The 12,600-nt window shown below is 38.0% G+C and overlaps 2 protein-coding genes and 1 long non-coding RNA gene across 8 annotated transcripts in view; 1 reads left to right on the plus strand and 2 right to left on the minus strand.

Moving 5' to 3' along the window:
• The window catches only part of cnc (cap-n-collar), a 99,546-nt gene that overhangs the window by 66,072 nt on the left and 20,874 nt on the right, over nucleotides 1-12,600 (plus strand). For 4 of the 5 annotated variants that reach the window (XM_067353288.1, XM_067353290.1, XM_067353292.1 and 1 more), the window contains 2 exons: nucleotides 6,059-6,293; nucleotides 6,613-6,837. In XM_067353288.1, the coding sequence (XP_067209389.1) occupies nucleotides 6,059-6,293; nucleotides 6,613-6,837 (460 nt within the window). The remainder of the gene's footprint in view (nucleotides 1-6,058; nucleotides 6,294-6,612; nucleotides 6,838-12,600) is intronic. The other variant, XM_067353289.1, reaches the window with a different exon arrangement.
• On the minus strand, nucleotides 4,764-6,059 carry LOC136999380 (uncharacterized). Its single transcript, XR_010889751.1, has 2 exons — nucleotides 5,520-6,059; nucleotides 4,764-5,288 (listed from the first exon to the last, which is right to left on the minus strand). It is a non-coding gene; the product is annotated as an uncharacterized lncRNA (long non-coding RNA).
• On the minus strand, nucleotides 7,327-12,132 carry vas (ATP-dependent RNA helicase vasa). 2 transcript variants are annotated; one of them, XM_012366055.2, is made up of 5 exons: nucleotides 11,940-12,132; nucleotides 10,541-10,612; nucleotides 8,483-10,426; nucleotides 8,218-8,305; nucleotides 7,327-7,548 (listed from the first exon to the last, which is right to left on the minus strand). In XM_012366055.2, exons 2-4 carry the CDS (start codon nucleotides 10,604-10,606, stop codon nucleotides 8,225-8,227), a joined length of 2,091 nt encoding a protein of 696 aa, XP_012221478.2. In that variant the 5' UTR covers nucleotides 10,607-10,612; nucleotides 11,940-12,132; the 3' UTR covers nucleotides 7,327-7,548; nucleotides 8,218-8,224. The 2 variants fall into 2 exon arrangements, with proteins under 2 accessions (XP_012221478.2, XP_067209394.1); XM_067353293.1 differs by lacking the exon at nucleotides 7,327-7,548 and having other exon boundaries at nucleotides 7,576-8,305.

Genomic DNA, 12,600 nt, shown 5'->3' on the forward strand with positions numbered 1-12,600 from the left:
GCGGGCAGCGAACAATTACGGGGAATGTCTTAGAAATTCCATGTAAATAATGAGAATGAACTTGAATATGTCAAGACGTGATAATAATTACCACTACAATATGCACCCGCAGGCTTTGACAGACACGAAGAGAATAGGAAGCAACAACGTGAAACAATTAAAATACCTTTGTGACAAAAAGTCATTGTGCAAAAAGTGGTAGATATTTATGTTCACAGAAGAATGTTGATTATCTCATTTTCTGGCCTTTTTTTATTAGCTTAATTTTCATGCGGCTTCGCGTGCGAACATCTATCGAAAAAAAAAATGAAAAATAAGCCTATTATATAATGGAATAATTACTACTACACTGTGTGCATAGCTAGATATGAATAAATCAGGAAAGATGTTTTAGTTTCTTAGCAGAACGCAGTCGTATTGAATTTCCGTCATTGAAATAAATTGTCTGATATTTATCGTTCCATTAATTTGAGACGTTTGAGCAGAATCGATAAAATGCTAAGTTCGTTTTTTTTAATACATAATTACAAGCGAGGAGAGAAATATATGCAAGATGAATACTATTTCCTAGAAGATGCATAATCGTAAGGTAATAACATATTTATTGCACATTCGTGATATGTTTAAGTTCTTTATTCGAAAGAATGAATCTGCGTCAGAAATGTAAGATAATGATGTGGAGCGTACACAGCCAATCAAACAATATCGGCGAATTAATCATTATCGCCGGCGCGCGTTATTGGATAACGATCGCGGTGTCGAACCACAGGCTCAGTCTCATAATCGTAGAAGCAGAAAACTACCGGATGACCTTTGCCCGTGATTGACGGACTACTCCGCCGTGTATATCTTTGCACAAGGATTTGCTAGGCCGGCGAGCGGCCGGTAGCGCACTATTTGCCGTGGCACTTGAATATTTGCTTAGAACCTCGAGCGCCGGAGGAGAGCCCTCCAAGTATCCTTGGACTGGCGAACAATATTTACGCACAACACCGGGTTACGAATCGAGAGAGGAAAGAAAGTCGAAAGACACAGAGGATCGGAGATGGGCCGGAGGGGGGAAGCGAGCGCAGAGATAAAGGAGTTAGACAAAGAAGATCGTGAGAGAGGGCAATCCGCACGGTGGAAACGGAGACGCGGACGAGTGGCGGAGAGAAGCCGTAGGACGAAATTAATAAGAGAAACGAGATGCGCGCTATGGAAATGAGAGAGGCAGACGGAGACGCGGGTTGGTCGGACATTAGGATACACTTGTGGCGATAGTTGGAGAACTTGGCGCGAGCGCGCAAACCCACCGCCGGCCGCAAGTAACCCACGCCGGTATGCATTAATCTGATGACTATGAATCCGAATGAATCATAATTAATATCTTCGCCCATTAGCCGTAAGAGCACACCGGCGACCGCGGGTAATGCGCACGTCTTTCTCGCGGATCTTTAATTACTTGCGTTTTGCCGATGACGCATTGCCAGGATCGCTGTTTCCGGCCGCTGTGCGTGTTTCAACAAAACGGCGCACGTAACATCCGGTACTTATTGAAATCGCGATATAGTTGTCACTAAGAAAATTTTCTGCTTATCCAAGCCGTTTGTAAAATTCTTTCAATTCAATTTTTAATATCGGTCTCATCGAAATGTCAAGTTTTGCCATCAATTTTATGTAACTTTCCAATATTTTCTTTTCAAATCAAAATGAAAGCGTTAACACGTTCATCTTAGCAATTGTTCCATTAAAGATAGTGATAAACTATGATCCAAATTGTTTACTTCGATTTATTCAGCTAAATAGGTTTATCGCACTGGCTCCGTCGACGGATCTAATATAAAATTTTCTTGCGCTGCAAGCGTGTCTTCATAAAATCCCTGATGCACGTCAATTTCGCGTAATATCAGAAGTCTCGCGAGAAAGTTAAGTTTTTAGCGCACTTCTGTCGCCTGTAAATTCCTACGTACGCGCACCCCGACCGGGCAATTTTCACCAAGAACCAAGAAACACGGCGGGGCGTCACAGTCCGTTCCGTTCGCCACTTGGGGATTCCAAGCAGCTGCTGGACTTATGCGCTGTGAAATGCATAATGCGCCTCCGCGCCAGGGCTATCTAGGATGTGTGAAACGAATTTCTGTCTTCGTATGGTCATTGAGGCCACGTGCGGACATAGAAAACAAAAGACGCGACAAAGTGTGGACGCTTGTAGCCGTGAGTGCCATGTTCCGCGTACAATTTCCAATGCATTAACTAATTAACTGTGAATGATTCACTAATTACATACAATGATTTGTTCTTAAACACGTTCGTAAAATGAAATCTAGTGAAATGGCGAAGGAATGAACAACAGTCTATCATTATTATCGCATAATGATGATCGCCAAAGCCTGAGAAAAAACTTCCGACTAGTTAGCAACGAATCGGGAGACCAAACAAAATATTTTTTCCACGTACCGCGATGTGTGTGAGAAAGGGTGAGGGCTGAATCCGTATCCATCAATATTTTCATTCACAACTTTCGTGACAGAAACGAGCTTTGCCAGCAGTCACGTACGAAAACACACGCGACGTGTTGAGGTGAAAAGTAGGTAACTCGAGGTAACTGATCGAGGACCGTAGAGAGACGGTAGGTTAAACGACGACGGTGGCAGGTGTCAAGCGGTCAGTTGATCACTGTCAAATAGATCGGAATAGCTTCGTTGCAGCTCGTGCGATATTATAGGCGGAATAAAAACAAAATTGCAGATGTCGAGTCCTGAAAGGAGAGTCCGATCGCGTTTTATGGCACTTTAATGAGAAAGACGGAGAGTAATAGAGAAACATCCAATGCGATACTTGCATTAAGTAGATCTAGCGCAAAATTATACGACGATAAGTGCGTCGATTGAAACCTTAACAAAACGTTCGTGTGTTTTATTAATAGTTCTCGGTTTATTAGCTGAAACTGTTATTCGAGAGATCTAATACACTCATTATTATTAATAGAACTCATTTCGAGATTGTTTTCATTGGAAGCATATTCGATTGAAGTGGTGCAATGAGTGATAACATCAATACAAACATATACCAGTCGGGAATATATTTTCTAATGAGCGAGAATGAAATCTATTTCATCTGACTTTTAAATTTGTTTCTGCCCGAATTTCGAGTGATGAATTTAATAAGATACCAGAGACGATATTGAATACCGCGAGAAAAAGAGCACATGACTGCGAGGGGAAAGGGAAATAAAGAAAGAAAGAGAGAGAGAGAGAGAGAGATCTCGGAAGAAATCTAGCGAGTCCTCGACAGCGCGTCTCAAACATCTGCCGGCGCAGATATCTTTCCTCGCAGCCTCTCACAGATTCATACGTCTCCGCGACGACTCTCGCGTGAAGCGAGATCGTGCACACACACACGCGCGAGATGCACGTGCGTATGTGTGCTGTATATGCGTGCGCTGTGTTGTGGTACATAAATCATAAGCGCCAGTAGCTGTAGGAGGAATGCACGTAACGTTCGTTTACCGCGCTCGTATAGATACCGATTGGAGACGCGCGGATTCATCAGAGCGAACACTATGTCGGGCAAGCCCTAACGGCTGTCCGATAAATTACGCTTTGTACATCAAATTACGAGAATAACAGTCGACATATCAGCCTTCGCGCGCGACGTGCGGGCATTCTTCTGAATTTCCTCGATGCTTCGCCGTGCAGATTAAGTTGAATCTGTATACTCCTCTCTTCTAGATGAAGAATTGAATAAATTACCAATCAAACATTCGCCGATCGCACCTTTGCGCACTTCATATCAATCCAGCATCCGAGAATTCCAGTTTCTTCTCGCGCGACGGACGATGTCCGTTAACGATCTCCGTCACGGATTAATTCGCCGCGAGCTATAACGAATCCCGAGTATTCCCGGCGGATGATTGAAAACTGGAAGTCGCGTCCGGCGCGGCGAAAAGCTGTCGCACTTGGCCAGCATCGCGGAGACGGTAATCGTCGCCGGTCGTCACCTCGAGCGGGAGAGAAAGAAAGAAAGAAAGAGAGGAGGCGTAAACGCGGCGCGCGCTTTTTTCCTATAACTCAATCACGGCCGTTACGTCGAACCAGGATGAGCCGTAAAGTCCGTCCATTAGAAACGTGCGATGCGTCGCGCTGCACGACAAATCGCCGTGGAACAAAAGTCCCCGTCCTACATTTCGCCGCGCGCCGCGGCCTACACAGCCGGCAGATGCGCTGACAAGCGAGAATCGCCTTAAAGGCGTCGCGCTCGACAGATTGCACCGGCGACTGATTGATGCGTCCGCGAACAACAATCCAACAGACCCGGCGCGCACAGCCAGCCACGGCAGCGCGCTTCCCTATTCATCTTCTTCTTGCGCCCAGGCGCATTAGCGACAATACCTATGTGCATTAAGGCGCCGGTGGGTACGTAGCACCCCCCCTGACAGCACTACCGCGCTTACGCTGTGCGAGATGCAGCCGATGCAGCCGATGCAGTCGATGCAACGTCGCTTCTCTCTCTTTCTCCCTCTTCCGCGCGACTACACGCCGTGCGAGACGAGCAAAGAAATTTCGTGAAAGTACATACAAGACCGTTCTCTCACAATTAGCGGACAAATCGAGATTCTCCTCGCGCGCGCATGTCGTCGACGATTTTTCCTCTCGAAACCGTATGAAATCTGCAGATAGTTTTTTTTTCTCCAAGGCGCAAAACGCCGTGTCTCGGCAGAGAGAAATAGAAGGTAATTTCGCATTTCCTGTTTTGCCGCACTGTAAGAAGCGTATAAGAAATATGGAAATGAGATACTTTATTATTATCCAACTGTAATAGATGATGTTTAATGGAAATTGAGCTAATTCGTAGAATTATCACGTGTTCATGATAATCTCGTACATATTAGCGAGCATGTTGAAAGTACCAATAGTGTTGTAAAATTTCGGACGAAAGCGCTCATCGTATCGTTCCAGCGAATTCAATTTCAGTAATTCATGGGATAACATATATACTTATTTGATGGCTACTTGTAAAAGTATTGCATTTTTAAATCATAAATTTCGCCTGTCATAATTCTCATGTCAGTACAGATTGACACGCGATCACGATTGACACACGTCCTTACAGGGGGGAAAGGATACTTTTGACACGTAGTACTGCTGTTATTAATATCCTTTACCGATCTTACGTGCAGCCAACACCTACGCGATCAGCGGGGTTCCTATCTCCTTGGAATTCAGGTGTCCATCCGGTTGACATGTGACAGGCGGGACGGCTACGAGATTCCTCTTGCATGACATTCGATCGATGGATGCTCGATTCTATGATAATAGAATACAAAATAAGATAATTATTGCGAGGGCCGGGAACCGCGTAGAATCTCGTGAATCTTATTCAAATACGAATTTGTCGACTTATCAATTCTACAAAAGTGCGATTAATCATACGTATTTAAGTTTTTAACGCAAGTACAAATCGCGTAAGATTTCAATAATTTTCTTGGACCGATAAAAAGAACGAACGCCGTCAATTTTGATCATAAAACTTTATACCTGTAATATAAATGTGCGATAAAAAAAAAAGTAATATTCTGTTGCGTCCGAGATCACTCGTAACCATTCGCTAATCACATTTATGAGCACACTCACACTAGTGAATAAATAATAACGAGTTATTTAGATAACATTTAACATTTAATATCCTTTATAATGTAGGAGAGTCATTTATGTGACTCTCAAATACATTCCAAAATATTACAATACCAATCGAGACATTCGTCCGACATCGAGAACAGTAATTTGTTTTTGTTTACTTTTGTTGATTCGTTGCCACAGGAATCACACGCTTCTCTTGTTGAATACATCATCACGCAGTGAAGTATTGATTTGTCTCTCGTGTTCACTTGACTTATCGATATTAAATTGGCGCGAACGCAACAATACAAAGAAATTTTTTAAACACTTACATAATTATGTATTATTTTTTACTTATTGTAAGCAGCACAACTGTTTAATTTTTTTTTTTTTTTTTTTTTTTTCTTTTTCTTAATGAAGAATATGTTTTCGGAAAGACCAAAATTATTCGTTTTCAGGGTCGCATGCCATTCATGCGAGCAATGAGCATGGAACAGCGGTGGCAAGATCTCGCGTCTCTCTTATCCCTTCCAGGAGCACCGGATCACTTCGCACATCCTGCGCATCCTGGATATCCAGGACACGGTATAAGTCACAGTCATTACGAGGCGCAACGTAATGTATTGCTCCACAATCCTACCTTAGCACCTCCAGTCGGGGATCTCAATTCGACAGGACCTTACCACAATGTGGGTGAGTATTACCCAAAGTTGTACAGAAATCTCATATATTTCTTTTATATCCTATTACTAGATATCTCTGATCATACTTTCATAACATGTATCATACATTTAATAAGTGAAACCAATACAATGTACACACAATTGGAAGAAATCCAATGATTGTCTTTAGTCACATACTTTTTACATTCATGTTATCTCTCCCCTCTCTTTTACTCACACACAAACATCAGCTGAGGCCATTGTCGATATTATAAAAAAAGAAGATGGAAATGTAATTTAAAATGCTACCTAAAGTTTCATTGTCTGAACTAAACTGCTCACTGTTACAGGTGGATCATCAAATTTGGGTTCAGCTGTGGCAACATCGATGAATTTAACAAACAGTAGCGAGCCAATGGGAGCAGAAAGTGGTGCGACTTACAAATCTGAACCCACTGATATGATGTATTATCACACACCAGCAACAGATTCTATCAACCAAACCACGGACGGATTTCTTTCGTCCTTACTCAATGACGAGGATTTGCATCTGATGGACATGGCCGTGAACGACGGTAAGTACTATTATTCATAAATTAATTGTATATTTCATTTTTTCGCAATAACCCTGTTTATTAATATGATTTAACCAAAATTGAAAAATATAAAGCCTCACAAAGAACATAAAGAAATCTTTAAACAAATCACTAACAATAATAGCATAGTTTTGAAAATTGATTAGATATAAAACATAATTTATAATATAAACATTCATATTCATAAACATAAAAATAATTAATTTAAATTTTTAATCAAAATTAGTAAATTAAATTAAACTCAAGTTTGAAGCAATTTATTGTTTCTAATAACATGACTTTGGATAAAATCCATTTTATATATTCCTTTCTATATATATTAAATCCTTTTTATATATATTAAAATATCCAATTGATAATAACAATTTATAAATTAATAACTACTAAAACCTATTACAAAGGAAATATAAATAGAATTTATTTTTAAAAATGTTTCAAAAATAAAAAATAACTTATTATAAAAGTATAAAACTTTGTCAAATTTTTTTATTTAAACATATAAAAATATACCATAAAGTAACTAAATATAATTACATTGTTTGAAATTAATTATGAAATATGAAAAATTGTTTAATTATCACCAATTCATAGATAATTCATCCATGTAAAAGATGTAAGTTTAGTAAGACCTATTCTATTGTTGTACGACTTTACTAGTTTATCTATGAACTATAACAATGTATCAGTCACCTATAAACAAAAAAAAAAAAAAAAAAAAAAAAAATCAAATTATAATTTTATTTAAAAATTAACATTATTAACTCAAGTATATACTGAGTATACACAAGAGTATAAAAATGTTTGAAAAATAATGGGACATTATATCAATTTAAACACTAATTATATGTGACTATGTTAGCCCTTAATCGGGTTTAATAACATCTGTAATTATGAAACTGGCCAATCACATTTAATGTTACTAAACATTAAGGTTGACATATAAACTTAATCTGTGCCTTATATAAAGCACTATTCGTACTTATATTGGCACTGTTCGTACAAGTTATAAACTTAAATGATATCAATTCTCTCTAACTTTGAGGTAGTGATATGAATTTAAATGCATTATACATTCTTTCTATCTTTAAGAAATAATAACTAAAATCCTATGCTATGAAATATTTGAATGAATTAATATTTGGTAAACGACTAAAGCAAAAAGAAATTAAAACAAATATTATCAATGTTCTACAGAATAGAAATTAAACAAAAACGTAACCATGTAAATAGCAAGCTATTTGATGTCTTTTTGTTGTCCTAATTAGTAATTATGACGACATGGTCGGTTATTATAACGACAAAATAACGTTAAGATAATGACTGCTTGTTACTTGGGGATCATTTAAAATGAGACATTACTCTCTATCTACCACATTTCCTCTGGTTCTTCTTGTACAGGAGGCGCAGAACCAATGACATCATATGTTTCACCATATGCGTTATTACTCTGCACAGAAAAATAATAAATATTATTCGTATTTTGTCGCAGTATGTATTTACTAAAAATTTTGATTTAATTCAAGAATTCTTTATAATTTATAATAAAAAATTCTCAAAATTTACTAGCAGCATGATAAAAGCTAATTATTGACATTCAATTATAAATCTAAATAAGACTACTTACTCCTCTGATATCTTCTCCGCCGAACTTGTTGAATCTTCCTGGTGCGAAAGTTCTGCTACCGCCTCCAGATCCCAGCCAATCAGGTACTGGTTGATTAGCTTGCTTCAAAATTTTAACTAAATCGCCAGTAAGAGGCATGTCCGTATTTAAATCAAAGAATGAAGTTGCTTTTCCACGATTTCCTACTCGGCCTGTTCGTCCAATTCTATGAACATATTCATCGATCGTTTTTGGCATATCGAAATTAATTACGTGAGCAACATTTTTAATATCCAAGCCTCGCGCGGCAACTGCCGTAGCTACCAAGATTGACATTTTGCCCCGTTTAAAATCGGCCAAAGCTTCTTCTCGTTCTCTCTGCAATCTGTCGCCGTGTATACTAGTCGTCGGAAAGTTACTTTCGGACAAGAAAGCAGCAATAAAGTCTGTATGTCTCTTCTGCTCGACAAATACTAAAGTACCTTCGAGACTTCCCATCTGATTTTGTTTCTCCATCAGTTCTTTCAACAATTTTCGTTTCTCAGACTGGCCAGATGCTTGATAGAAGTTCTGTTCTACATCAGCGCACGCACCACCCACAATTCCAACTGCGAGGAATAAGTAGTTGCGCAAAAATCGACTTGCCAATTCTTGTATTTCACACGGGAAAGTGGCAGAGAACATAAGTGTCTGTCTATTTTCTACAGGTGCCATTGTTTCATGGTCCACAATCTTTTCGATATCAGGTAGAAAGCCCATATCTAGCATTCGATCTGCCTCATCCAATACAAAGAATCGCAAAGAAGAGAGTTTGACCTTATCTCTTCCAATAAAATCCAACAATCTGCCTGGAGTGGCGACTAGAATATGGCAACCTTGAAGAATCTTATTTGTTTGATGATTACATGATGTTCCTCCGTAAGCCATTTCAACACGCAAGATTGAGCCTAAACTAAATTTCTTAGCTTGTTCATAAATCTGTCGGGTAAGCTCACGTGTAGGCGATACAATAATTACTTGTGGTTCGCAGGAAGTAGACGTTTTAATTAAATCTGTAGGATTTTCCAATAGAGTGTGTATAATAGGAACTACGAATGCTGCAGTTTTACCAGAACCTGTTTGTGCGCAAGCCATTAAATCACGACCGTTCATTATAATTGGAATGGCGTATTTCTGGACAGGAGTAGGCTTTTTATAGCCCGATTTCTTAATATTTTCCACCAGGATACTTCTCAAACCGGCTTCATCAAAAACACGTATTGGGTGTGGTGCATTCTCACCAGTTACTTTTACCTCAATGTCATCATATCTATCAAAGTTTATTCCCATCGACACGTCATTTCCAAACAGGGAATTTTCGTCATCAGGTTGCTCCGGCGGAATGTAAATCTCTCTTTTTTTTGGTTCACCTTCGTCGTTGTCTTCTTTAAAATTACCGCCGTTCCTTCTGCGTCCTCCTCTGTCTTCATTGTCGTTTTCATTGTAACCACCGCTATCGCCGTTACCCCTGTTTCTACCATAACCACCTCTTCCACCTCTTTCACCTCTTTCACCTCTATTATCATCTCTATCTCTCCTTGGCCTGTCCCTTTTATCGTTCTGGTAATTTCCGCCGTACCCATTGTCCTCAGTTTCGCCGTTGTCGTTCCTGTTTCGTCTACTATCGTTTCTATCTCTGTTGCCTTGCCACTTGCGATCATTTCCATCATCGTCACCTCTGTTATTTCCGTAACGTGGCTTATCATTGCCTTGTCGCCTACTGTTTCCTCCAAATCTATTGCCGTTATTACCATTATATCTATTATTCTCGTAATCTTCATTCTGAGTATTATCGTCATAATTTTCCTGGTGGTCGTCCGTTTTTTCATTGTAGGATTGGTTTCCTCCCACATGTCGAATTGAGTCATTGTCGTATAGAATCGTGCCACGTCCTTTGCCGCGACTTGGAGCATGACCTTCCTCAAACTGTTTGTAAAAATAATATCAGTGAATATTGGCTTACTTACTGCTATTATATATTTATCTTACGATACATATTATATTTGGATTATGTATATAATTGCAATTTAAATAATTTACCGTAGATGTATTCAATGACTGCGAAAAATCCACATCATCGTTTCCCCACTCTTCCACCATTGCCATCTTTGCCTGTAATAATAATCATGCTTATATACAGCAGTAAAATGCACTCATAACGTACATAAATTTCAAATATTAAAATATTGAAACATATACATGTAATGAATACAATTTATAAATAAATAATTTGTTCCATATAATATTAATTAAATTAATAAATATGTTGTATGTTCTCAAAAATAAAATCTGACCTAGAATAATATGAATATAAATAATACTACAATAATTGTTAATAAATCAGTTTTAATAAATAAATCAATTTCAATGTATATTTCAATTTTCAAATATGTTTCGTGATTTCATAAATTTGATATATTATTTCGTTAATATTTTATTCATTACGCGTATATAATTAAATTATTCCAACGTAACGATGAAAAAAATTAATTTATAAAAGCAAAATGCTTCACAATATCGTACTATCCACTCGCGCGCATCAGTTTTTGCTTAGAACTATGCGTCGAAGAAATGAAAATAAAGAACGATGTATCGTTTGTTTAGCTCTGCTAGCAGATAAGGTTCCGTTCATGGCAATATAATGTCGCAACATTTACCGTTTTTGTTTTCACTATTCATACACACACAACATATATATACTTTTCACATAAATTAACTAGCGCTATTTTCTATCGCTTATCGAAATCACTATTTTTATTTTTTACATTCACCAATATTTAAAAAAATTGCACTAAAATTTATAGCTACATGCTGGTTAAGATTCCGATCGATTTTCCTATTTGTCGCTTCTCTTTACCTTTACTTCGATTGTGAGATACTTCAAATTTTCTACTATATCAGATATTACTGTTTATGATATAGTAGAAAATTTGAAGTATCTCACAATGAGTTTATGATATTGAAGAAAATTGAAGAAAAATAGGATCGATCGGAATGATTCATTATTCTGTAATTGTCCCATGGCAGATGTAATATACACATAATAGTTGCGCAATGATACGATATTATTATTAAAAATTACAGAACGAACAGCTATTAATATATTAAATAATAAACATGCGTTTGTGTTATCAGATAAAATTTCGCGGACTCGAAAGACGAGAAAGACGTCTTTGTAAATATTCACGTTATTTTGCAACTATATATAGCATCTCGTATTTTGGACTACATCACTATCTTTAATTAGGAAAAGCATGAACATAATTGTCGGCAATTGATATCCCGCAGATACGGCGATAACGCGATCTTATCATGGTAATTATCGTACCACGTGGTGAATAGTCGACAATAAAACGAAACGACGATGTGGCCTGGGCTAACATGGCTAACGTGTTGTCGATGCCACGAAACACATCTCTTTTCCCACACAATTACGTACCTTATCTCTGCGCTAGCACTAGTCGAAATACTTTCCGCGTTATTCTTGTGAATCTTGAGTGCGATTCGAGTAATCAACAATTGCGTCGAAAGACGAAAGAACGCAGCTCAACACTTGAGACCTGAACAGAATGTGGCGCTACGTGAGCTGCTAAAACATATCTCAGCTTCGCGAGCGCTGCTGCGGCTTCTTTATGAATTAATCACGAATAGACTGGTGCGCGCATGTGCGTGCAGCTTCGAGCCAATCCTCAAGCTGCCTCAGCTATGGAACAAATGCACAGTCGGTTCTGTTCTGTTCTGTTGTTTATCAATATTATGGCAACGTGTAGACGACGTGCCTTTGATGTATACAATCTGGTTCCAAGTAAATGGTAATGAACTTTTAGAATTTTTTCGTGATCTATTCAGACTACGATACGTCCTAAAAACTTAATTTCTTAGTTTAAAACCAAATAGCCAATTACTCAAACCATAATTGTAAATAATACTTATGCAAGATTACTTTCTGTAATCTTTAATTTTTTTATTTAATAACATTATTATCGACAATTGTAGATTACGGATATATCCAAACTTTTGCTTGCAATAAGAATATTTCAAGATGTTTGAATTATTACGTCATGAGATTTATCGAAATTTCAGTAAATGATAAACGAGTT

Source organism: Linepithema humile, chromosome 4 (genome assembly GCF_040581485.1).
Source record: "Linepithema humile isolate Giens D197 chromosome 4, Lhum_UNIL_v1.0, whole genome shotgun sequence".
Lineage (NCBI taxonomy): Eukaryota > Metazoa > Arthropoda > Insecta > Hymenoptera > Formicidae > Linepithema > Linepithema humile.

Excerpts from the sequence above, each read along its gene's own strand:
- vas (XM_012366055.2), bottom strand. The coding sequence starts at position 10,606 with ATGGCAATGGTGGAAGAGTGGGGAAACGATGATGTGGATTTTTCGCAG. Across the intron at positions 10,427-10,540 it reads AGTCATTGAATACATCTACG|TTTGAGGAAGGTCATGCTCC; the intron begins GTAAATTATTTA and ends TTTTACAAACAG. Across the intron at positions 8,306-8,482 it reads GCGGAGAAGATATCAGAGGA|AGTAATAACGCATATGGTGA; the intron begins GTAAGTAGTCTT and ends TTTTCTGTGCAG.